This window comes from Larimichthys crocea, chromosome X, assembly GCF_000972845.2.
Source record: "Larimichthys crocea isolate SSNF chromosome X, L_crocea_2.0, whole genome shotgun sequence".
NCBI lineage: Eukaryota > Metazoa > Chordata > Actinopteri > Sciaenidae > Larimichthys > Larimichthys crocea.
Genome location: NC_040020.1, coordinates 139,957 through 166,168, shown reverse-complemented (window position 1 = coordinate 166,168; position 26,212 = coordinate 139,957). Strand labels below are relative to the sequence as shown.

At 47.8% G+C, this 26,212-nt stretch overlaps 1 protein-coding gene across 4 annotated transcripts; it reads left to right on the top strand.

Annotated features, from left to right (window-relative positions):
• The first annotated feature begins 5,712 nt into the window (after window positions 1–5,712).
• On the top strand, window positions 5,713–24,399 carry upf2 (UPF2 regulator of nonsense mediated mRNA decay). 4 transcript variants are annotated; one of them, XM_027282870.1, is made up of 21 exons: window positions 5,713–5,813; window positions 7,425–7,811; window positions 7,918–8,697; window positions 8,781–8,941; window positions 9,035–9,226; window positions 9,318–9,467; window positions 9,559–9,662; window positions 9,904–9,989; window positions 10,132–10,240; window positions 10,417–10,530; window positions 11,047–11,163; window positions 11,302–11,691; window positions 12,227–12,502; window positions 12,586–12,769; window positions 14,430–14,584; window positions 15,592–15,696; window positions 15,841–15,939; window positions 16,021–16,194; window positions 17,370–17,511; window positions 19,038–19,158; window positions 19,276–19,571. In XM_027282870.1, exons 2-21 carry the CDS (start codon window positions 7,426–7,428, stop codon window positions 19,343–19,345), a joined length of 3,915 nt encoding a protein of 1,304 aa, XP_027138671.1. In that variant the 5' UTR covers window positions 5,713–5,813; window position 7,425; the 3' UTR covers window positions 19,346–19,571. The 4 variants fall into 4 exon arrangements, with proteins under 4 accessions (XP_027138671.1, XP_027138670.1, XP_027138674.1 ...); XM_027282869.1 differs by lacking the exon at window positions 5,713–5,813 and adding an exon at window positions 6,321–6,370; XM_027282873.1 differs by lacking the exons at window positions 5,713–5,813; window positions 19,276–19,571 and adding exons at window positions 6,322–6,370; window positions 22,140–24,399.
• Window positions 24,400–26,212: the final 1,813 nt, after the last annotated feature.

Sequence of the window (26,212 nt, the reverse complement as noted above, 5' to 3'; positions counted from 1 at the left end):
ATGTGTGGACATGTGTTGGGTAAAGCATGAACCTAAACATAAAATGACTGTGTAGATATATCACAAATGAATATTTATTTTTAGTCAGGCATGTGTGCGGCCGCAGCCTGAGAGGCGGGGCGGGGGGTCCTTGACGCGGAGCGCAGGCTAACGTCCTGATGTTTGTTTTTTTAGCTTCGTTAGCAGGTAAAAGCTTCTTTTATTTAAACTCTCACACCGCGCACACAGCTGTCACCGCGGGTTCGAGTCCCTACCACCGTGTGTCCACGCGGGCCGGGTGTTATTGTTATGTTGTCTAACTGTTGGTTACGTTGTCAAAAACGTTTGTTTACATCCGTCTACGGGCGGCCTTAGCCGAGCGCGTTAGCCGCGCTGATGCTACCTGTTTTATTTTTATTATCGTGGATTTAATAAAAGTTTAAAATCCACAGCTGAACATTTAAAGGCTGACACGACGCGAGTTCATCAGCGTGTGAATATATATTATATATTATATATATATATATATATATATATATATATAATATATATATATATAACGGGAGGTAATGTTGCTATGCTATAGCAGGCGACGCAGCTGCGGCTAACGAGCGAGCTAGCAGTTAGAGACACAGGGACTTCAGTAAGTTAGTGAAAGGCAGCTGGAGGTTGCCAAGCAACCCGGGTCAGCTGCAGTCAGAGCATTAACTGCAGCTGTGCTCTGTCTTGTGTGCGAGTGACTGCTGAAGACACAGAAATCTCTAAATGAAGCCCCTCCAACTAGTGGACACTAATGCCAACCGTAGGACGTCACGGAGACTACGTCAGGTTTTAGCCGTCTGCGGGGCGTGACGGAGCTAGTCCAGGTTTTATACAGTCTGCGAGACGTCACGGCGACTCGTCCAGGTTTTAGACAGTCTGCGGGGACGTCACAGAGACTACGTCCCGGTTTTTAGAGTCTGCGGGGACGTCTCGAGACTACGTCCAGGTTTTGACGGTCTGCGGGGCGTCACGTAGGACTATGTCCAGGTTTTAGACAGTCTGCGGGGACGTCACAGAGACTACGTCCAGGTTTTTTGACAGTCTGCGGGGACGTCTCCGAGACTACGTCCAGGTTTTTAGACAGTCTGCGCGGGGACGTCACGGAGACTACGGTCCAGGTTTTAGACAGTCTGCGGGGACGTCACGGAGACTACGTCCAGGTTTTTAGACAGTCTGCGGGGACGTCACGGACTGACGTCCAGGTTTTAGACAGTCTGCGGGGGACGTCACGGAGACTAGTCCAGGGTTTTAGACAGTCTGGGGAAGTACGGAGACTACGTCCAGGTTTTCTTTTAGCCGGCCCCTCTCTGTGGGGACGTCACGGAGGACTACGTCTAGGTTTTAGACAGTCTCCGTGGGGACGTCACGGGGAATATACGTCCAGGTTTTAGACGGTCTGCGGGGACGTCATGGAGACTACGTCCAGGTTTTAGACAGTCTGCTGGGCGGGGACGTCACAGAGACTACGTCCAGGTTTTAGACGGTCTTGCGGTGACGTCACGGAGACTACGTCCAGGTTTTAGACAGTCTGCTGGGGACATCACGGAGCCTACGTCCCGTGTCTGTCCTCAGTCAGTCCAGACAGTACCTTTTTCCACTTATTAACGAAGCATGTTTGATTTCTTTTATTCGCCCCTGGTGGCCACAACCATCATCGTGAGGGAGCGTTTAACGAAATGGTTCAGCTGGACCTGTTGCATATCTGTGTGTAGAAATATTGTTTCTAAGTTTAAATTGTGATATTGTACAACCAGCTTTTACAGGAGTAATCAAAATGTGATAACAATTAACATGAAGTAATGTATAAACTGTGTAAATTAATGTAGAGTGTGTCTGACAGACATTTATTGACTGACAGGCAGAGCACAGAGACTTAAAGTCAGTCAAAGGCAGCTTGAGGTTGCCAAGCAACCAGGGTCAGCTGCAGGTCAGAGCAATTAATGCAGCTGTGCTCTGTCTGTGTGTGAGTGACTCGCTGAGGACACAGAACATCTCTAAATGAAGCCCCTCCAACAGTGGGACACTAATGCCAAACGGTAGGTGTCATCAAAAAGCCCAAATGACCGTGAGCATCCCATCTTGTCGACCATGTGAATGCTGAATTTCACGTGTGTGAAGTTAAAAAATGTGACCTGGGGGAGAGAGAAGAACAGGTGCCCCGTGCTCCTTTGGGGACAATTTTCATGAACTGACGTTTGTCGCCGTCTCCCACAGTATGCCTGCCTGTAACACAAGCGTCAGTAAACATGGACGAGAAAGACGTTTGCTCCTTCGGCAACAAGGAAAAGAAAAGGACAGAGACGGCGATGGCGCCGACGCGCGAGACAGGACAAGAACGAGGAAACGAGACGGAAAACCGAGGAGGTGCCAGATCCGTGAGACGTGCAAGACGTGCAAAGATGAGACGTGCTCTGGATGCGGAGGAGCAAGAAGAAGAGAAGAGGAGGAGAAGGGCGCAGGAAGAAGAAAGAGGAGGAGAAACAGAAGCAGAGGAGGAGCAGAAGAAGAAAGAGGAGGGAGAAGAAGGGCAGCAGGAGGAGGGCAGGAGGGAGAGCTTCGAGGAGGAGGAGGCCAAACGGCAACGCGAGGAGGAGGCGGCTTCCTGAAGTGAGTGATGCTGAAACTTTGTGTCACCGCTGATTCCTCACGTGTGAATTCATCTCTGATTGACACCTTTATTATGTTTCTCCATTTTTCCTCGTTTCTGCAGGGGAAGGAGGAGGGCCACCAGCTGCACCAGGAGGCCTGGGAGCGCCATCAGTGCAGGAAGGAACCCGCAGCAAGAACCAGAACCGCTCAGGAGGGTCGAACCCGAAGAGGCTTTCTTCAGCCGGTGGACTCCAGCCTCAAAGAAGAACACCTCTTGTCAGATAGCTGCGCCACGGCTCACGCTAGCAGCAGCGCGACTCGCTCTCCAACGACTTCGCCTCGCTCAAACCTCACACTCAGCATCGGCGATGGCGGTGAGCTCCGTCGTGGAGGCCAAGCTAGATATCCGACGTGGGCTGCGCCGTCCACCTGTGCTCGCTCTTCCACCAGCGCTACGCCGAGTTCGCCCCGCTGCTGCTGCAGGCGTGGAAGAAGCACTTTGAGGCGAGGAAGGAGGACAAGGCGCCCAACGTGAGGCAAGCTGCGCACCGACCTGCGCTTCATCGCCGAGCTCACCATCGTCGGGCTCTTCACGGCCAAAGAGGGCTCTCGCTCATTTACGAGCAGCTGAAAAAACATCATCCAGCACCGACGGGAGACTCACACTCACTGTGTCGGTGGTCATCAGACTTCTGTAAGCACTGCGGCGATGACATCGCCGGCCTCGTGCCACGCAAGGTTGAAGCATGCCGCCGAGAAGTTCGGCTTGGGCTTCCCTCCGAGCGAGATATCAGCACGCAGAAGCAGCAGCCCTCCAGAACCGCTGAGGGAATACTTCACGTCGCTCACCAAGCACCTGAAGAAGGACCACCGCGAGCCGCAGAACACCGAGAGGCAGAACAGGTGAGTGTCGGACCAGAGCGCACGGCTTCAGCTCTTCTGTCCGTCGTTCGAGTGTTCAGGCTGACGTTTTCTCTCCCGTCAGGCGTTTATATTCACTTCCAAAGGAGAGCTGAGCGAGGACAGACACAAGCAGTAGAAGAGTTCGCCAGTCGTACCAGAAGCTGCTGGCCAACACTCAGTCCCTCGCCGACCTGCTGGATGAGAAAATGCCAGACCTGCCTCAAGACAAGACGGTTCAGGAGGGTGTGTGACCTCTTTCCAGTTTGTTTTCATTTAAACGAGTCAATTATCGACTCCTGTGAGTTGAACATGTCGCCCTCTCTCTGCTCTCAGAACACGGCCCCGGCATCGATATTTTCACCCCGGTAAGCCCGGGAGTCCGACTGGAGGGAGGGATCTGGGAGGACGAAGACGCTGTAACTTCTACGAGAACCTGGTGGACCTGAAGGCCTTCGTCCCCGCCATCCTCTTCAAGGACAACGAGAAGAGCGGCCAGGGCAAAGAGGACGCGCCAAAGGTACGTTTAATGAATCCACAGGTGAAGACGGACACACATGCAGAGTTTTATTCTGACTGGTGCTGCTGCTGTGTGTGTCAGACGGCCGAGAGGGGAAGGACTCGGCCAGCACCACGGAGGAGCTGGAGCTGGAGCGGAGGCTCTGGACATCGCGGACGAACTCTCGAACTGGAGGGCGCGGACGAGGCGGAAAACGAAGAGCTGGCCAAAAATGCTGCGAGCAAGGTAACTAAGACCGACGAAGCTAAGCCCGAGACTAAACTCTGATCTGACTGACGGGCTTTTAAAGGAGTGAAGTTTGTTATTTGTTTGTGAACACAGAGGATGAAGAGGCCAACCGCGGGTCCCACCTGAAGCTCATCGTGGACGCCTTCATCCAGCAGCTGCCCAACTTGTCAACAGAGACCTGATTAGACAAAGGTGACGAGAAACAGACGAGACCTTAACGCGGCGATTATCTCCCTGACGATGACGTGGTAAAACAAATGTACACACTGTACGACTTCAGTCACATGACTCAGTTTACAGTCACATCTCAGTCAGAGTGTGTCCAGCTGAGCTCGTACACATCATGCACTGTTACAGACGAGTAACGCAGGCTGTGAACTTCTGAATAACTTGTGAGCCTTTTGTCGACTCCCGCAGGCCGCCATGGACTTCTGCATGAACATGAACACCCAAGTCGAACAGGCGGAAGCTCGTCCGAGCGCTCTTTCACCGTCCCCAGACAGATGGTAACGGCGTCATCTTACTACATCTACAACTGCTCTTTTAAAATATTCCGAGCCCTGTCTGTTGATCTTCGTCCTGTGTCGTCACCACACCACCTGGGGGCGCTCTGTTCATCTCATCTAACGTTGTGATTCGTCCTCGTCCTGCAGGTTGGACCTTCTGCCCTTCTACTCTCGCCTGGTGGCGACTTCCATCCCTGCATGTCGGACGTGGCCGAGGATCTCTGCTCCATGCTGAAGGGCGACTTCAGGTTTCACGTACGTCCTCTAATGTGTCCGAGGATCAATAAAAGAGTTGATTGTGACGTGACACAAGTTTAATTTGATCATTGAAACAAACATGAACACACAAGGAAGGTTTTTATTTCTCGTGTTCTCCAAGTCTGCAGAGTGAACTAACACTCGTGTTTTGTTTTTTTTTTGCTTCAGATCGGAAGAAGGATCAGATCAACATCGAGACGAAGAAACAAAACTGGTCCATTCATCGGGATAGATAGACGGATAGATAGACAGATAGACAGACAGACAGACAGACAGATAGATAGACAGATACATAGACAGACAGACAGACAGACAGACAGACAGATAGATACATAGACAGACAGACAGATAGATAGATAGATAGATAGATAGACTTTATTATTTATCCCAAGTTGGGAAATTACAGTGCAGCAGCAGCAGCATTACACACAGTGACGATAGACAACATAAGAATAAAAATATAAAGAGCAAACTATACATAATAAAATATCAAAATAGCAATAGTAAATAAATTATATTGTACAAAAGTACATACAGCAAATTGGCAGTATAGATTTAGTGCAAAGTAAGAAAGGAGAAATGTGCAATAAATACAGATATATGTGGAAAAATATGATATATATGTGTTGGGTAAAGCATGAACCTAAATATAAAATGACTGTGTAGATATATCACAAATGAAATATTTATTTTTAGTCAGGCATGTTTGCGGCCGCAGCCTGAGAGGCGGGGCGGGTCCTTGACGCGGAGCGCAGGCTAACGTCCTGATGTTTGTTTAGCTTCGTTAGCAGGTAAAAACTTCTTTTATTTAAACTCTCACACCGCGCACACAGCTGCTCACCGCGGGTTCGAGTCCCGTACCACCGTGTGTCCACGCCGTGCCGGTGTTATGTTGTCTAACTGTTGGTTAAACGTTGTCAAAACGTTTGTTTACATCCGTCTACGGGCGGCCTTAGCCGAGCGCGTTAGCCGCGCTGATGCTAACTGTTTTTATTTTTATTATCGTGGATTTAATAAAAGTTTAAAATCCACAGCTGAACATTTAAAGGCTGACACGACGCGAGTTCATCAGCTGTGATGTGATATATATATATATAAAACGGGGAGCTAATGTTGCTATGCTATAGCAGGCGACGCAGCTGCGGCTAACGAGCGAGCTAGCAGTTAGAGACACAGAGACTTCAACAAAGTTAGTGAAAGGCAGCTTGAGGTTGCCGAGCAACCAGGGTCAGCTGCAGGTCAGAGCAATTAACTGCAGCTGTGCTCTGTCTGTGTGTGAGTGACTGCTGAGAGACACAGAAAATCTCTAAATGAAGCCCCTCCAACTAGTGGACACTAATGCCAAACGGTAGGGACGTGACGGAGACTACGTCCAGGTTTTAGACAGTCTGCGGGGACGTCAAGGAGACTACGTCTAGGTTTTAGACAGTTTGCGGGGACGTCACGGAGACTACGTCTAGGTTTTAGACAGTCTGCGGGGACGTCACGGAGACTACGTCCAGGTTTTAGACGGTCTGCTGGGATGTCACGGAGACTACGTCCAGGTTTTAGACAGTCTGCGGGGACGTCATGGAGACTACGTCCAGGTTTTAGACGGTCTGCGGTGACGTCACGGAGACTACGTCCAGGTTTTAGACAGTCTGCGGGGACGTCACGGAGACTACGTCCAGGTTTTAGACAGTCTGCGGGGACGTCACGGAGACTACGTCCAGGTTTTAGACGGTCTGCGGGGACGTCACAGAGACAACGTCCAGGGTCTGTCGTCAGTCAGTCCAGACAGACCAATTATTAACGAAGCATGTTTTGATGTTATTCTGCCCCCTGGTGGCCAACCATCATGTGAGGCAGCTTTAAGAAAATGGTTCAGCTGGACCTGTTGACTATCTGTGTGTAGAAATATTGTTTCTAAGTTTAAATTGTGATATTCTACAACCAGCTTTTACAGAGAGCAATCAATAATGTGATAGCAAAGAACATGAAGTAACTATAAACTGTGTAAATAAATGTAGAGAGTGTCTGACAGACATTATTACTGACACTGCAGCAGCACAGAGACTTCAGTAAAGTTAGTCAAAGGCAGCTGGAGGTTGCCGAGCAACCAGGGTCAGCTGCAGGTCAGAGCTGTAACTGCAGCTGTGCTCTGTCTGTGTGTGAGTGACTGCTGAGAGACACAGAAAATCTCTAAATGAAGCCCCTCCAACTAGTGGACACTAATGCCAAACGGTAGGTGGTATCAAAAAGCCCAAATGACCGTGAGCATCCTCATGTTGTCCACCATGTGAATGCTGAATTTCAGTGTGTGAAGTTAAAAAATGTGACCTGGGGAGAGAGAGAAAGAACAGGTGCCCCGTGCTCCTTTGGGAAATTTCCATGAACTGACGTTTGTCGCCGTCTTCCCACAGTATGCCTGCTGAACACAAGCGCTCAGTAAACATGGACGAGAAAGACGTTTGCTCCTTCGGCAACAAGGAAAAAGAAAAGGACAGAGACGGCGAGAGGAGGCCAGCGTCCGCTCGAGACAAAGTGAAAGACGAGGCCAAAATGAGCGGCAAAAAAGACGGAGGTGGAGGAGGCGGCGGTGGCAAGGAGGAGAAGAGGAAGCGCCTGGAGGAGGAGAAGAAGAAGAAAGAGGAGAAGGAGCGCAGGAAGAAAGAGGAGGAGAAACAGAAAGCAGAGGAGGAGCAGAAGAAGAAAGAGGAGGAGGAGAAGAGGCAGCAGGAGGAGCAGGAGAGGAAGCTTCAGGAGGAGGAGGCCAAACGGCAACGCGAGGAGGAGGCGGCTCTCCTGAAGTGAGTCATGCTGAAACTTTGTGTCACCGCTGATCCTCCTCACGTGTGAATTCATCTCTGATTGACGACCTTAATTATGTTTCTCCATTTTTCCTCGTTTCTGCAGGGAGAAGGAGGAGGGCCATCAGCTGCACCAGGAGGCCTGGGAGCGCCATCAGTGCAGGAAGGAACTCCGCAGCAAGAACCAGAACGCTCAGGAGGGTCGACCCGAAGAGGCCTTCTTCAGCCGGCTGGACTCCAGCCTCAAGAAGAACACCGCCTTCGTCAAGAAGCTGCGCACGCTCACCGAGCAGCAGCGCGACTCGCTCTCCAACGACTTCGCCTCGCTCAACCTCAGCAAGTACATCGGCGAGGCGGTGAGCTCCGTCGTGGAGGCCAAGCTGAAGATATCCGACGTGGGCTGCGCCGTCCACCTGTGCTCGCTCTTCCACCAGCGCTACGCCGAGTTCGCCCCGCTGCTGCTGCAGGCGTGGAAGAAGCACTTTGAGGCGAGGAAGGAGGACAAGGCGCCCAACGTGAGCAAGCTGCGCACCGACCTGCGCTTCATCGCCGAGCTCACCATCGTCGGGCTCTTCACGGACAAAGAGGGCCTCTCGCTCATTTACGAGCAGCTGAAAAACATCATCAGCACCGACCGGGAGACTCACACTCACGTGTCGGTGGTCATCAGCTTCTGTAAGCACTGCGGCGATGACATCGCCGGCCTCGTGCCACGCAAGGTGAAGCATGCCGCCGAGAAGTTCGGCTTGGGCTTCCCTCCGAGCGAGATAATCAGCACGGAGAAGCAGCAGCCCTTCCAGAACCTGCTGAGGGAATACTTCACGTCGCTCACCAAGCACCTGAAGAAGGACCACCGCGAGCTGCAGAACACCGAGAGGCAGAACAGGTGAGTGTCGGACCAGAGCGCACGGCTTCAGCTCTTCTGTCCGTCGTTCGAGATGTTCAGGCTGACGTTTTCTCTCCCGTCAGGCGTATCTTACATTCCAAAGGAGAGCTGAGCGAGGACAGACACAAGCAGTACGAAGAGTTCGCCACGTCGTACCAGAAGCTGCTGGCCAACACTCAGTCCCTCGCCGACCTGCTGGATGAGAACATGCCAGACCTGCCTCAGGACAAGACGGTTCAGGAGGGTGTGTGTGACCTCTTTCCAGTTTGTTTTCATTTAAACGAGTCAGATATCGACTCCTGCTGAGTTGAACATGTCGTCCTCTCTCTGCTCTCAGAACACGGCCCCGGCATCGATATTTTCACCCCCGGTAAGCCCGGCGAGTACGACCTGGAGGGAGGGATCTGGGAGGACGAAGACGCTCGTAACTTCTACGAGAACCTGGTGGACCTGAAGGCCTTCGTCCCCGCCATCCTCTTCAAGGACAACGAGAAGAGCGGCCAGGGCAAAGACAAGGACGACGCCAAAGGTACGTTTAATGAATCCACAGGTGAAGACAGACACACACACAAACATGCAGAGTTTTATTCTGACTGTGCTGCTGCTGCTGTGTGTGTCAGACGGCAGAGAGGGGAAGGACTCGGCCAGCACCACGGAGGAGCTGGAGCTGGAGCTGGAGGCTCTGGACATCGCGGACGAACCTCTCGAACTGGAGGGAGCGGACGAGGCGGAAAACGAAGAGCTGGCCAAAAAACTGCTGGACGAGCAAGGTAACTAAGACTGAAGCTAAGCCGGAGACTAACTCTGATCTGACCTGACGGGCTTTTAAAGGAGAGTGAAGTTTGTTATTTGTGTTTGTAGAACAAGAGGATGAAGAGGCCAACACGGGGTCCCACCTGAAGCTCATCGTGGACGCCTTCATCCAGCAGCTGCCCAACTGTGTCAACAGAGACCTGATAGACAAGGTGACGAGAAACAGACGAGACACTTAACGCTGCGATTATCTCGCTGAGATGACGTGGTAGAAACAAAATGATACACACTGTACGACTTCAGCCTGTGAAGAGTCGCATTACTCATTTTACAGTCAAATCTCAGTCAGAGTGTGTCCAGCTGAGCTCGTACACATCATGCAGTGTTACAGACGAGTAACGGCAGGTTGTGAAACTTCTGAATAACTTGTGAGCCTTGTGTCGACTCCTGCAGGCCGCCATGGACTTCTGCATGAACATGAACACCAAGTCGAACAGGAGGAAGCTCGTCCGAGCGCTCTTCACCGTCCCCAGACAGAGGTAACGGCGTCATCTACTACGATCTACAACTGCTCTTTTAAAATATCCGAGCCCTGTCTGTTGATCTTCGTCCTGTGTCGTCACACACCACCTGGGGGCGCTGTCATCATATCTAACGTTGTGATTCGTCCTCGTCCTGCAGGTTGGACCTTCTGCCCTTCTACTCTCGCCTGGTGGCGACTCTTCATCCCTGCATGTCGGACGTGGCCGAGGATCTCTGCTCCATGCTGAAGGGCGACTTCAGGTTTCACGTACGTCCTCTAATGTGTCCGAGGATCAATAAAAAGAGTTTGATTGTGACGTGACACAAGTTTAGATTTGAATCATTGAAACAAACATGAACACACACAGGAAGGTTTTTATTTTCTGTGCTCTCAAAGTCTGCAGAAGTGAACTAACACTCGTGTTTTGTTTTTTTTTGCTTCAGATCCGGAAGAAGGATCAGATCAACATCGAGACGAAGAACAAAACGGTCCGATTCATCGGGGAGCTCGCCAAGTTCAAGATGTTCTCCAAGACGGACACGCTGCACTGTCTGAAGGTGGCTGATCTGACCCAACAACACACACACACACAGGAGTTGTGACCTTTTTTAGTAGAAGATGAACTTTAAACATTTTCTAATTAAAAACACAGAAGGTGGAACTACTTTTTCTGCCCTGCTCAGTGTCTGCAGGCTTCAGCTCTGGCCTGCGGCCTGAGCGAGAGGCGAAGCTCGCACTGCTGCTCGAGCGTCTTTAGTTCATTGTATCATAAATATAAGATAAGACGTCTTTCGGCGAGCACTGAGGTGTGTTCCGCCTCACTCTGAGGACAATCGTGTCTCTGTTTGAAGAATGTGAAGAGACTTAGATGTGTGGAGTGATTTTTATCCTCCTGTGTTCTCACAGACAGAACAAAGACAGCAGCTGGAGTCATTTAGAAAAGCAAGGCAGTATTTGTTACTTCTAAACTTGTTTGTTGTGAAAATTAAAGTTTTATTAAGATGTTAAATGTTTAAATCTGCGTCCATCGTCAAGATGTTTTAATAAAAAAAAACGTCCGTGTGTCCCGACAGATGCTGCTGTCCGACTTCACCCATCATCACATCGAGATGGCCTGCACGCTGCTGGAGACCTGCGGACGCTTCCTCTTCAGGTCACCTGACTCTCACCTGCGCACCAGCGTCCTGCTGGTTAGTACGACAGTCACACGATACAGAGTTCACAGGAAACTGTGTGAACACACATCAGGATCATTGACCTGATCTGAACATCGACCTCCGTATCAGTCGTCTTGGTCTAACCAGCTGATCTCCTCTCTGCCCTTTCAGGAGCAAATGATGCGTAAGAAGCAGGCGCAGCATCTGGACGCCCGCTACGTGACGATGGTGGAGAACGCCTACTACTACTGCAACCCGCCGCCCGTGGAGAAGACGGTGAAGAAGAAGCGGCCGCCGCTGCAGGAGTACATCCGCAAGCTGCTCTACAAGGACCTGTCCAAGGTCACCACCGAGAAGGTGCTCAGGCAGATGCGCAAGCTGCCCTGGCAGGACCCCGAGGTGAAGAGCTACCTGATCTGCTGCATGGTCAACATCTGGAACGTCAAGTACAACAGCATCCACTGCGTGGCCAACCTGCTCGCCGGCCTGGTGGCCTACCAGGAGGACGTGGGCATCCACGTGGTGGACGGCGTGCTGGAGGACATCCGGCTGGGCATGGAGGTAACCCGATGTCGTAACGCTTATGTAACTGCTGACAGACGAGAGGAGAGAACACACTCATCCTTATTGACACGTCTGACAGCCGACTGTCATGTGGAGATGTCGCGGATACGTGAGAATGCCGTCCGGCTGCATCCTGAGCTGGAAGTCTTTTGCGTAACTTCACATTGTTTCACTCTGTGACAACAACAATGTGGAAACGTCTTTAGAAAAGTCACATCGACACGTAACCGAGCAGCTCAGAGAGATTCCATGAAAACAAACAGACCAACAGGAAGTCGTTTAATTTAGTTTCACACACGAGAAGCTGAAATTTTGACTCAAACGACGAAGCGATGATCAGAAAAGTTTCTGAATAATTAATGATGAATGGATCGACATGAAGCGTCTCGACATATTCTAAATATTTCTAAACTAGAAAGCTGCAACGTTAAAATGTTTCTTCCATGTTTATGCATCATTGATAATAAATCTATAGATTTTAATGCTTTGACTGAAGTGTCTTCTCCCACGCTGTCCCTCCGTCCGTCTTCAGGTCAACCAGCCCAAGTTCAACCAGCGGCGGATCAGCAGCGCCAAGTTCCTGGGCGAGCTCTACAACTACCGCATGGTGGAGTCGGCCGTCATCTTCCGCACCCTCTTCTCCTTCATCTCCTTCGGGATCAGCCAGGACGGCAGCCCGAGCTCGCTGGACCCGCCGGAGCATCTGTTCCGCATCCGGCTGGTGTGCACTCTGCTCGACACCTGCGGCCAGTACTTCGACCGCGGCTCGAGCAAGAGGAAGCTCGACTGTTTCCTCATCTACTTCCAGGCACGTGTGCGCCTCGTGCACCTCGAGTCTGCAGAGTGTTTGACGTATGTGAGTGAATAACGTGATGTGGTGTGTGTCTGCAGCGCTACATCTGGTGGAAGAAGAGCATCGACGTTTGGACCAAGGACCATCCGTTCCCCATCGACATCGACTACATGATCAGCGACACCCTGGAGCTGCTGAGGCCCAAGATGAGGCTCAGCTGCTCCCTGGAGGAGGCCACCAAGCAGGTCGTCGACCTGGAGAGGGAGGTGCTCGTCAAACTAGGTACGAGTAGTGCACATGTAGAATATATGTGGCATGTAATTAGTGTGTGTGTGGAGCAGCCGGTCTCACCGGTCGTCCCGGCTGAGCAACATTCCACTTTGTGTAGGAGGAGGATTGTGCCGCGTCACTCCTCGTCCTCCTCCTCACTCCGGTTTATCTGTCTGACAGGTTCAGGAGTGATGATTATGAATGAGTTCCTTTGAGCGGACTCATCCGAACAGATTCTTTACAGTTTGTCATGTTTTCAAGGTTCAAGGTTAAGGCTTTAATTTTGATTATAATCCTTGAAAAATGCTTGAATCTGGATCGTCCTTCAAAGTTAGAAAAGCGTTAACAGAAAATGTTTCGGTTCCCAGCAGCATTTGAGAAGTTGACGATCAAAGCTTTGAGAGTCTGGAGAGTTTGGCTTTGGGTACCTTGAAAAGTGCCTTGAGTTTTACTCTCAAAAGCTGCATGAACCCGTGACGTGACGGAGACGATTGACAGACACTTATTTAACGTCTGTCGATGCATCTGAAGATCTCTGGTCTTAAAACACGAGACGACGTCTGACAAACAGTCCAACAGCCAAACGATGCAAACACTTATTTTCTGTACCAGCTTCGATAAAGTTTCAAGCTGTTCTTCAAAGTTGATCAAAGTGTGAAGAGTTACTACTGCTGATCGAGGCGACAGAATTTAAAAGTCAGGAGCCGTTACTTGTGACGTTTGAGATGATTTGAGACACAGACATGAAACTACAACTGAACTGAGTCGAGGAAGGTCTCTCTCTGATTGAACATAGACTTGAATATAGAAGCTCTAGAGCTTCAGCTGCAGTGCCGTGATCTAAACTGTGAGAAATAAAACTCCGATCTGAGCCGCACGCTGTCGTTTAATCTTGAAACCCGACGAGGAGGAAGCAGCAGGCGTATCCGGCCCCACCGGCTGCAGCTGCAGGATCGCCGGCTTTGTTTCACAGTTTCAAGGTGTTGACTTGGAATGTGCCGAGAAAAAATGTAAACACCTCCACAGCTCCGCCCGAGTGACAGTGACACCGTGTGACTGGATGACGGAGGAGAGTTCCTCCAGATCCATCACTTGTTTGGAATTTCTTATGATAAATGATCCAAGGACTGTCAATAAAGAGTCCTGGAAGGATCCTGGAAGGATCCTGGAAGAGTCCTGGAAAGTGATGGAAAAAAACAGTGTGAACTAATAATAAAGCGGCATAAAGTGGAAGTACTCGAGTACAAATACCTCCAAACTGTTTACAAGTACATTAGTGTGTGTGTGTGTGTGTGTGTGTGTGAGAGAGAGAAAGTGATGGATGGCCCCTTTAAGCCAAACAGTGCTGCCATTGTTTCACCTTTCATACCTGAACCGGGATCAGACATTCCTCCATCAGAACCTGATCTCCAGCTTCGGGCCGCCCGCCTGACTTCATTTCTTTCTTTCTTTCTTTCTTTGTTGTTGCCATGGTTACATAATTAGCCTCCTGTAATTGGTAGTACGCGTCATCCAGGTAACGAAGCGAAACGTTTGCTCTATTTATAACTGAAGTTTTTGTTTCTCTCTCCGGGTCGGGCTTCGGTGTCGAGGTATTTATGATGTAATCCGTCATAACCCGCCCGGCTGTAATCTGATTACTGACCCTGTGTGTGTGTTCTCCTCCTCAAAGGCCTGGCGATGGAGAAGGATGGCCGCTCCAGCGCCATGAGCGAGGGCGAGGGCCTCGACGAGGAGGACGACGACGGAGACGACGACGAGGAGGGCGGCGCCGAGACCGAGGAGCAGTCGGGAAACGAGAGCGAGATGAACGAGCAGGAGGAGGACGTGAGTCGGTTTGTCGGCGACGTGTAGATCAACCCGTCCTTCCTTATTTATGCAGCATCATTTGGTTACCACGGTAACACACACAGCAGCAGTGGGTACAAACTCACGACTGCTCAAAGTACGACGTGCACGCCGGTCCAGATGACGGGAACGAGGAAACATTCAGGAAACATCCCGAGCTGACTCGCTCGGGACTCGGACTTTGAGTGTCTTTTATCGCGTCAATAAAATAGATAAATAAATGAATAAAGCCCGTTTTAAAATGTTCTGAGGGTCAAAGAACATCGTCAGTCTTATCTTTGATGATTTCTCCGCTGATAGACGACGAAACTTTAGACTTTGGAAATCAAATCCAACATTAGTTTGTCAGCACTGAGCTGACGGTGTCTCACTGTCAGTTTGGTTAAAGGATCTTTAAAGTTGTCAGTCTGCGGAGTTGAGAAGCTGCAGGAACTTTTTTCAGGCTCTAGCAAATGTTTGTAGAACTTTATTTTACCCCTTTAAAAAAAAAAATAAGTTCCTGCTGCTCCGGCGTTTCAGAAGTACAGGAACTATTTTTGAGAGTATGCAGGCGCAGAGCAGTTTTTGTTTTTGGTTCATTGTGCTTCGACACGTGAAGTTAGAGAAGAAATACGACAGATGAACCGAGGACACAAAGAATGACGCCCGTCTGTCGCTTCGTTACACAAAAATAACGTCTAAAAACGGCCGCTGCTTCTTCAGACGTCGCGGTCTTTAGACGACGAGCTGACGGAAACTTCCCGAGATCAAAACGTGTCGAGAAACGCAGCGATTATAAACTTTAGTGGCACGATTGTTGTCTTGGAGTCTTGCAGGTTTCATGATGATTATTATCATTTATCTGTCACATATCATCAGATTTCCTCCTAACAACAGAACAATAACCAGCCTGTTAAGTAAACTGTGACGGTGTGATCTGTGTTCATGCATCAGCGTGACGACTCGTCGATCTTTTTGGCTGACAAACAGTTTTTCTGTCTCCGCAGGAAGGTTCAGAGAATGAAGAAGAGGAGCGGGAGGAAGAGGAGGAGGAGAACACCGACTATCTGACCGACTCCAACAAAGAAAACGAGACGGACGAGGAGAACAATGTGAGATCACCACGACCAATAAATCTGTCCGCACCATAATCACTGCCATGAGTCGAGGATGAGTGATGTGTTCGGCACGCTGTCATTAAGCAGTCTGTGCCGAGAGAGCGTTCTGTCGCGTTAACTTCCTGTGTGTTTGTGAAGGAGGTCACCATCCGCGGAGGTGGACTGAAACATGTGGCGTGCGCCGAGGACGAGGACTTCATCCAGGCTCTGGACAAGATGATGCTGGAGAACCTGCAGGTGTGAAAACGTTTAAATCACTCTAAACTTCTCAGGTCAGCTCTCGTTCTCACCGTGTCGTTTCTCTCTGCGTCTCTGCAGCAGCGCAGCGGCGAGACGGTGAAGGTGCACCAGCTGGACGTGGCCATTCCTCTGCAGCTGAAGAGTCAGCTGAAGAAGGGCGGCGGCGGACAGCCGTGCATCAGCGAGGGAGACTCGGACATCAACGACACCATGCAGTTCGTCATGCTGACACGCAAAGGCAACAAGCAGCAGGTGAGAGTGCACCTGACGGATAGAAATGTATCTATAACCGGTTTATTACAGCTTCATCCAGCTGTTACGGTGATGCAGCTTGATCGAGTTACTGCTCATGAAAAACTAGCAGACCTCGACGGAGAACTTGAACTTTTCAAGGCACCAGCTGCTCAAACGAAACGATCGGTATCGACCAACGTTGCTCATCTGCAGTCAGAATCAGGATTTATTCAGACGGTTTCTCTTTTTATTTCTGCTAATGCACGTCAGCTCGAGGTCGTCCCGGTAGATTAAGCTGATCAACCTTTTTTATTTAATACATAAACATGTTACAGCAAGTCAGTGAAGAGAGAGGCTCAAAATCTAAGAAATCATCTTCTTCACTGACGATTATTAGAGGTTAAACATTCACAAGAGGACGTGTCCACCTCGTCTCGCTCTGTGAACGCTCCTTGAAGGCGTGATTGTCCCAGACCGTGTCGTTGCGTCCCAAAAGTCCAGAAATACGGTCGTGGAGTTTTCTAAACATTCGCGTGGACGAGTGAAAATGTGACGGCGAACGAGGAGACGAGCGTCGAACAGAAAACCTCCACACACACTCGCCTCGGTCTGACTGAGCCCAGGAATAATATTGACTCTGGACTGTGTGTGTGTGTGTGTGTGTGTGTGTGTGTGCGCACAGTGGTGGAATGTGTGGTTTGCGGGCAGAGGCTGGCCTCTTGTACTGTAGGGTGTGTCCAGTTTTTCTGCCAGTTGCTCTGAGGTTTAATGGAGCGTTCAGTCCACACGAGTTCACTCTGTGTAAAGGACGGCCGCCAGAAACACACGAGCAAAGAATAAAAAAAATAAAACACTTTTTCATAAATGAAAGCTGCAGCGAACACTGAACATCTTTGTAGGAGTGTTGGTGAGGTGTGTGGATGGGAAGTGACGTTTCTCTATGTAAACATCAGGATACTGCAGCAGTGAATAAAAGCATACACTGTGTGTGTGTGTGTGTGTGTGTGTGTGTGTGTGTGTGTGGGGACATTTGAACATGTGGACTTATGGAGACTGACTCGCTTCTGGAGCCAGCCTCAAGTGGACGTTAGAGGAACCGCGGTCAAAACCAAATCCACATTTAACTAAACCAGACTTTTGTTGTTCCCACATCGTGTGTATGTCGTGCTAACGTGTGTGTTTCTGGTCGACAGTATAAGATCCTGAACGTGCCGCTGTCGTCCCACCTGGCGGCGAACCACTTCAACCAGCAGCAGGCCGAACAGGAGGAGCGCATGAGGATGAAGAAACTGACGCTGGACATCAACGAGAGGCAGGAGCAGGAGGACTACCAGGGTACGACGACCGCCGAGTTTTACTCCGTTTATGTTCGCTTAAACGGACGAAGCCGACTGTGAAGCATCAACAAATGATTGACACATTATCAAAACATCAGAGGATACATGAAGTGATACTAAAATAACTTCTGAGTATTTAGAAAATAAGAATTTCTTCACACGTCCACATCATGTGACCCAACTTCCCCATGTCTACCAAACATATCAGATTAGTAAAAGACAACAGTCTTAACTCAAGGCCTCAATAGGATGACTAAATTGGACCGAGCTGTTGATGGAGGTAACTAAGGACTCCTTAGTTACCTCCATCAACAGCTCTCACTTTCTTCTCACATTTGTTGAGAGTTGCACATATGTGATACCGCTTGGGCGAAGAAATGGCGGTAGGTAAAGACAAGACAAGTTTATGAGCTGAAGCGAAGGTGACGATTTTACCGTTTAGTTACGGTGTGTTGAGTTTGCCACAAGTTTGAGAACGAGGCAGATAAAACGGGGTCGTTTTTCAAGTTTGAGGGAAACGTCAAGTTTGAGGGAAACGTCAAGTTTGAGGGAAACGTCAAGTTTGAGAGAAACGTCAATTTTGAGAGAAACGTCAAGTTTACCAGAAACGTCAAGTTTACAAGAAAGGTCAAGTTTGAGAGAAACATCAAGTTTACAAAAAAAAATCAAGTTTACAAGAAAGTCAAGTTTACCAGAAACTTTAAGTTTGAGAGAAACGTCAAGTTTGAGAGAAACGTCAAGTTTACAAGGAATGTCAAGTTTGAGAAATGTCAAGTTTACCAGAAACGTCAAGTTTGAGAGAAACGTCATTTAAGCACTTAAGTTTCGTAAAAGAGCCGTCAGCTTCTTGCTTGCGTGGTAGCTTAGAGTCTTCGTTATAATTTGATAACCACTAATAACTAAACTTCTAACAAAAATAAACCAATATGTTTTGGGGCATGTAAAAATGGACTTAGAAAACACATCAACGTTGAACCCTAGTTTTGTTCATTGCATCTTTTACTCCACTCTACGGTGACGGTAAATGTGTCCGAGCAGGAAAGTCGGTCACCTAAAAATCCAAATCTGTGACTTTTATCGCGACATCAGGGTGACGCCTTTTAAAATTCTGCCTCTATCTCAGGTCATGCTGATAAGAAAACGCAGGTTTATTTATTTTCTCTACACGGCCTCTGCAGGACGTTCTCCTTTTCTGCTGCTGGGAAGTTTTGGTCATGATAGTCAGGAAAGATAGCTGACTGATGCATGAATGTTAATACCTGCATGTTTTTACAAGTTGTTCCAGATCATTTCTTGATGCTTCTTGTGGCACTGTTGGTGAATTAAGTCCATAAATCTGTTTCTTATTTCCTTCCAAGATCAGATTTCAGTTGCTAACATGACTGATTAAATGTCAAACGATTAAATCGGCTTCTGAATGAGAGAAATTTGAACAGATGGAGGAACTTTTTCTTGCTTTCGTGTTTTGTTGACAAAATGATTACAGTCGTGATTAAACCACATTCTTCTGTCTGCATGTTACAGAGATGATGCAGTCCCTCGCCCAGCGTCCAGCTCCGGCCAACACTAACCGCGAGCGCCGGCCTCGCTACCAGCACCCGAAAGGCGCTCCCAACGCCGACCTCATCTTCAAGACCGGAGGAAGGTGAGACGCGAGCCGTGATCACTGAAGCGCCGCCGTTCAAACAAACCGCAGAATGTGTCGTTGGATTAGGGCTCTCACTATGTACTGACTCCACCTCGTTGGTATCTCCTTAAACAGCATGAAAAGGGCGAGAAATGAGAGGCGAGACAGACGACAGGAGAAAAGCCAAAGACATTTCATGGAGTAGGCTAGAACAGGCGAGTCGAGGATTTTAGACGAGGCTTCAGCGAGTTAGTCCAGGAAGCAGAGAGGAAAGGTTTTGTCGAGGACTTTAAATGTTTATATTTGCACTTTTTAACTGATTCTGATTTTCAGGTGCTAAGAGTTCACGTCAGATAATTTATTTTCTGTAAAAGCTCTGGGAATATTTGGAAATAAAGATGTACTTGAAGTTTATACTTTGTTAACATCAACAGCACCTCGTGTGTCTTTCTTGCTTCTGTAGAGTGGATCGACAGCACAACACGAACATTTGAAACCAAACTGTTTACACCGCGTACCACCTTTTAAAAAATATCAGGCCCACCAAGTACCTGGGTCAAGAACCGGGTCAAGAACCAGAGCTAACTTGGTGTACCTGATATTTCCTGTTTGGAGCCACAGTCACGGTTTTTGAACCATTCATTTTACCTCCACTGTCACAGTTTAGCTCGTAACTAATCATGGATGTATGCACAAGCGATGCACATGAACACTGACGACATAGCAGGCTGATATTGACACAAAATACAAGACCAATTCTAAATTATATTCCAGTGATTTGTAGTATTTTTATTCAAAGGTTCTTCCACACATTCCTTTGAGAAGGGTTAAATCTGGACTAACTTGTAGATCTGTGAAGACGTTTCACCTCTCGTCCGTGAAGCTTCTTCTAATCCACCGTTTACACCTGGTTCGTCAGTGCTTCTTGTTGTTATGACGACTGACACTCGAATCGTTAAGGTCACCTGTTGGTCCGGTGTGAACGATGGTCAGGTGTCCTTAACGACTGCCGTTCACACCTGGTTCATCAGTGCTTCTTGTTTCTGTAACGACTGGCATTCAAGTCGTTAAGGTCACCCGAGGTCCAGCATGAACAGCGGTCCAGGTGTGCTTAACGACTGTCGTTCACACCGGGTGACCTAAACGACTCGGATGACAGTCGTCATAACAACAAGAATCACTGATGAACCAGGTGTGAACGACGGCCTGGACATTCTCATGGACGAGAGGTGAAACTTCTTCATGGATCTACCATACCATAGTTTGAGAACTAGTCTTTTATAGGTATAATTAATCCTTATGTGGCGTGTAAGATCGTGTAATATCAGTCTGAAGGTGTTGTTTCAATGCAAATTATTGACAGAACTTTAACTACAAAGATGACACAAAATCTGTCAACATGTTTCATATTGTAGCTGGTTAATCTGTATTTCAATTTGAGATGTTTGAGGAATAAACGGAGAACAGAGACAGGAAACGTAGTTCAGGGACGAATCTACCACTATCATATCAAGATATAAGACCTCATGTTGTCTTTGAGCCTCATGGTGTTCATTTTATTATCGACAAATCCCATTAAAAGATCCAAACTAACTGAATCTATCAAAGTGATGCGTGTATTGTCTATTAAAAACTGTTAAAACACACCAATCCTTCAATTCCACACACACAAACACCGCCACCGCTGAAAATGGTCCCCAACAAATGCAGTTACGTCGTCCTCCCGTTTTAAAACATTTAATTACATATTTGTGTGTTTTCAGAGATTCACGTCAAAACAATGGGCTCAGAGCTGAGCGGCACAGACAGGAAGTCAGAACACATTCTTGGTTTTTCATTTGTTGACAGTAAGACAAATATAAAGTTAAACTTTAACGCTGAACACAGCTGAACTGTAAATACCTGAAACTCAATGAAAATACATTTAGTGCAGAATAAAACAACAAAACTAAACACGATGAAAACAAAAATGTTTGGTCACATAATGATTGAAGGTTTTGTTCCAGTTGTCGGTACGTTGCAGTGATGTGAAAAACTTTACATGAAACAAGCGACGGGATTTTACTAAGTTTATATAAGACGATATAAAGTTATATTTTCTTTAAAAAATCTGTGTTTTTGCTTTTCATACATCATGCCAAATGTTTGGACACACCATTCAATCCAATGGTTTTTCTTTATTTTTTATAACTTTCTACATCGTAGATTCACACTGAAGATCAAAACTACTAAATAACACATTGAATTATGGTCAACAAATCAGAATATGTTTTATATTTTAGATTCTTTTGCTTTGACAGTCTTGAGCTTCATGTGTCTGTCACTTGGAATGGTTTTCCAACTTGCTGGCTCACTCTCCGTGGTCCAACTCATCCCAAAACACCTCAGCTGGGTTTTAGGTCGGATGATTTCTTGGTCAGATTTCCCTTATTTAGTCTGGATGTGTGTTTGGGGTCATTGTCCTGTTGGAAAAACCCAACGATGGTCCCGCTAAGCTCAAACTAGATGGCTCAGCTGTAGCTTGAATTTTGAATAAATCACCATCACATCTCTTCCTCCACGCCTCGCGGTGGGAACCACACATGTAGATACCCATCCATCTGTTTGTCTTTTTAACGACGTCATCTTCTACTGTGTTTCTCGTGAACCAACTCCTGATATTCACGTAATGTTTTAATCAAAATTTGGTAAAGATTTGTGACACGTGGACAGACTAATTTGGGCTGTATTAATGGTTACTATGGTAACAGCAAGCATGGCTTACAACATTTTTAAAATGTTTGTTTGGTTGTTTTTTTTGTTAAGTAGTTGCGATTATTATCTGCTTCACAATAAAAGCTGCCCTGTGTTTAACAAGTTTGGTGCTTTTATTCTGAAGCAGCAGTGGTAACAACATGGAGACATTGATTAGATGAACTCAGACTCGGTGTTTTTGGTCTGAGAAAGTGTCGCCGTTGTTCTCCACGTCTACAGTAAATGTCTGCTCTCTCCTCCAGGAGACGCTGATTGGAGTCTGGGCCCAGGCTGACGAGCGAACGAGCGAGCAAGAGAGCGAATGAAAACGAGTGAGAGCGAGAAAAGAGAAAAGATCGGAGGGGAAACCGGTCTAAACAGGGAACGAGTCCTCCAGACACCCACTGATGCTGGGACAGACCAAACCTCCCCCCCTGACCTGAACACACACTCTTACCCGACTGAGGGGCCCCCCGAAGCCCGAGGAGGAGAGGCACAACCGGGAGTCAGAGGTCAGGGGTCAGAGAGATGGCTCTCTTTCTTTTTTGTCTGTTGCCTGAGATGACAAAAAAAACAACAACCGTCTGGACAAGAGAACAAACTACAAAAAGACGACTGAACACCTGACCGATGGCGAGACAGACAGACAGGAAGGCGGGATGAACGCATCATCTCCCACCGAGGGAAGAGCGACTCATATTTAGGAGTGGACACAAATTTACACAAGACAAGCGACGGGATTTGGATATTTTTGTTTTTGGGACTCTTCGAATTTAAAAAACAAACAAAAAAAAAAAACAGGAACACGTCTGTTCAATCTAACTTCACGCATGTCGTCAAGGCAACGCTGACAAAGGGCGTGGGGCGGCGTGAGGTTTCTGTTCGCCCAGCACTGCAAAGGACGAGGAAGAAGATGTTTCCGTACACGAGTGGTTCGAAAAGTGGCTGACGGTGCGCTGCTGTTGTTCTAGAGGCGTGTGTTGATTCAGAGTGTCGTGTCGCCGCCGCCTTTCTTACGGTCTCACTGTGATCGATCGCTCCTCAGCGGAATATAACAACGCTTTATTTACAGTTCAGGAGGGAGATTTAGCACTAATTATAGAGGAACTAGACGAGGTTCGGTGGCAGTTATTTGGATTTAGACGTTGATCAGAGCTGAAACTAAAAGTGGAAATATAATCTGCAACTGTTTTGATAACCAGTTCAACAGTTTTTTAAAGATAAACGCCAAACGTTTGATACTCACAGCTCCTCCAGTGTGTGATCGTTTGCTACTTTTCTCAGTTTTATATTAATGTCAGTTAAATATCTTTTGAGTTTGTCACCTTGGAGCATTTTTTTCACTCTTAAGCAGATTAATCGATGATGAAATTGGGTTTTTCCCTGAAAGCATCGCAGGAGTTTATAAAAAATGAACGGTCTGAAGGATTTAGCAATGTCTAAACAGGGAGGTTGAACGGAAATAACATGACGAGGCCCCTACACTGTTCTTACTGATCAGCCAGTGCTTGTAGTCACAATATGTCCAATACATTAATGCATGTTGGGATGTAGCATTAATAGTTCAGTCCAGTTGTAGCTCTGGCGATCACGGCGGCCTCCGACGAGCGGCGTCCTGCTGGTTTAATGTTAAAGGAAAAGTTTTGGACATTTTGGTAAATGCACAGACGAGAAGGTCGATGTTAGATTGTTATATATGCGTAAAAACGTCAGTTTTAGAGAAACGGGTAGTTGATGCTAAGCTGTTGCCATTCTTTTCGAGATTGGCGTCGATCTTCTCGTCGTTCTTTGTCAAACAGCGAATAAGTGCATTTCCCAAAATGTCGAACTTTTTCCCTCAACACTACAAGCGGTACGCCGCTCGTCGGAGGCCGCCGTGAAATATTTGTCTTTCTGAGAGCGGCGTCGATGTTCTCATCGTTTGTAAGTCAGCAGAGCGAGCAGTGACCGAAACGTCTGAATCAACAGAAACCAGCCAGAACAAGAGTCTCGTACCGTCAAACACTTTTTTCGATCGGAGGCATCGTTCAGACTTTCTTCTTCTTCGGATCACGGAGACGTGACGACGACATCACGTGACGTCGCGATCACTGATGGACACCTGAGTGTACATACTCTTCATTTTCTCTCCAACTTCTATCCTGCTTGATGTTTTGTTGTTTTTTTCAGAAGTTTAGTTTTGACGATACTCAGCTTGCTTTTGGATTTGTGAAGTGTTTGTGAACGTTTTATTTTTTGGACAGATGGATAACCGTGTGCCTGAGAGTCTTCCTCAGTGATGAAGAGATTGTTTTAGATTTATCTGTTGAGCCTGTAGATGGATAAATATACTCTGTATTCTGCTGCATGGGCACTTTTTTCTGCACCAGTTCTTTGTCATCCTGTGTTGTAGTGAAGCGTCCAGCGGTGGCTCTGAGTTAGTTTGTCTGTAGATTTATATTTTAAAGAAAACAGAGCTCACGGCTTCACGTCTCGGATCATGACGGATGAAAACGATCACAATAAAAAAAAGACGTCTGAAGATTATCGCCGTTTGTCTTCGAGCGAGGTTGTCGTGCGTGTTTTGGGAGGGTGCGCCTGTTTGTCGAGGTCTAATTACAAGGCAGCAAACTTAAGTATGTCCTCATTTCCTGCCCGGTCGCTCCTCTAAACACTGCATATGTACAAGATTGCAAACTCTGGCTGATTTGTTGACTGCCCACCGTCTGTACAACATGTATGTGCAGCATTAGTTCTTCCTGTTTATACTGGACATTTGATACTTTCAGTGAAGTGCTGGACACAGTTTACTCCTCAAAAGACCCACTGTGGTAACTGTGTTCAGCTGTACTCGAGTATTTGTTCTGGTTACATTACTTCTGATCACCAGCAGCAGCTGATATCACTGCCTAGTCCAGCAGCAGTCAGCCCAGCTCGGCGTCTGTCTTTCAGCCTTTTATTTCACCAAGCTCTCACCAACCACTAAAAGTCAGTCCCACATTTACTCTTGTCCGGCGGCTTCTTGCTCGCTCACTCTCTCCTTTTCTCTTCTTAGCTTCCTCCGTCAGCGTCCTCTTCACTCTCTTCTCCTCTGCCATTATGTCCATAGAAGCTGCTGACAGCTGCTTGCCCAGCTCCTGTTCTGGCACGACACCGGCTCCGCTCCCCCGTCAGCATTCCCTGTAAACCTCCTCTTCTTCTTCTTCCCGGTGGTCCAAAGTGCCTCTACCATTAGCTAACAGCAGCTAACAAACTGAGCTAACATGAGCTAACAGCAGCTCACAGACTGAGCTAACAGCAGCTAACAAACTGAGCTAACATGAGTTAACAGCAGCTAACAAACTGAGCTAATATGAGCTAACAGCAGCTAACAAACTGAGTTAACATGAGCTAACAGCAGCTAACACATCGAGCTAACATGAGCTAACAGCAGCTAACAGACTGAGCTAACATGAGCTAACAGCAGCTAACAGCAGCTAACAAACTGAGTTAACAGCAGCTAACAGACTGAGCTAACATGAGCTAACAGCAGCTACAGCTCTCAGCAGTTTACTTCACTGTCCATCATAAACTCTGTAAATCACAGAGAGTTGAGGCGGAGCAGCCGGAGGACATCAGAGGGAAAACCAGAAAACATTTCCTCCATAAAATATGATCCAGTTTCACCAGAATCAGTGAAATAGTTGCTGCTGTGTGACTTAGTGCCGTAAAGCGTTACGTACTTCTCCCGACCCGGAGCCCAAAGTTACATAGTGTGAGAACAGACGTACGAATGACACACTGGACCTTTTTAAATCAACAAGTCTTCCCTCAGAAAAACGTCTCTTGACCTTGGATGCACCGCGTCCATTGACGTGCCGGCCCTGCCGAACTCATCTGCATGTTGAAATCTGACCACAGTGGAGATAATGTATTTTATCAGCAGGAGATGTGGATCAGATGTCACCGTCCAGATGGAGATCAGGTGTAAATGCAGCCTTTGTTTGTCTGTTTGCTTGAAGATAACTGGAAGAACAACACGACAGAAAGGTCATCACATCTCCTCACACACTCAAACACACTCTCTCTCTCTCGGCCGTCGGGCAGCGCTCTCCAGCAAAGAAAGCCTCTGTGTTGAACTCTTATGTAACCGTCTGCAGGCCAGACAGTTTGCTTCTGTGTTCAACACACAAGTAGTCCAATGTGAAGTACAGACCGACTGAAACCTCCTCACACGACAAAAACGAAAGCTTACTTCTCCGATATTTAGTCTCCAAACCTGAACAGATTGAAAGGTCGAACTACAGGTGATCCGTACGGATCATAGCTTAGCATAAAGACTGGAAACATGAGGGGAAGCTGTGACCCAAGTGTCATCAAG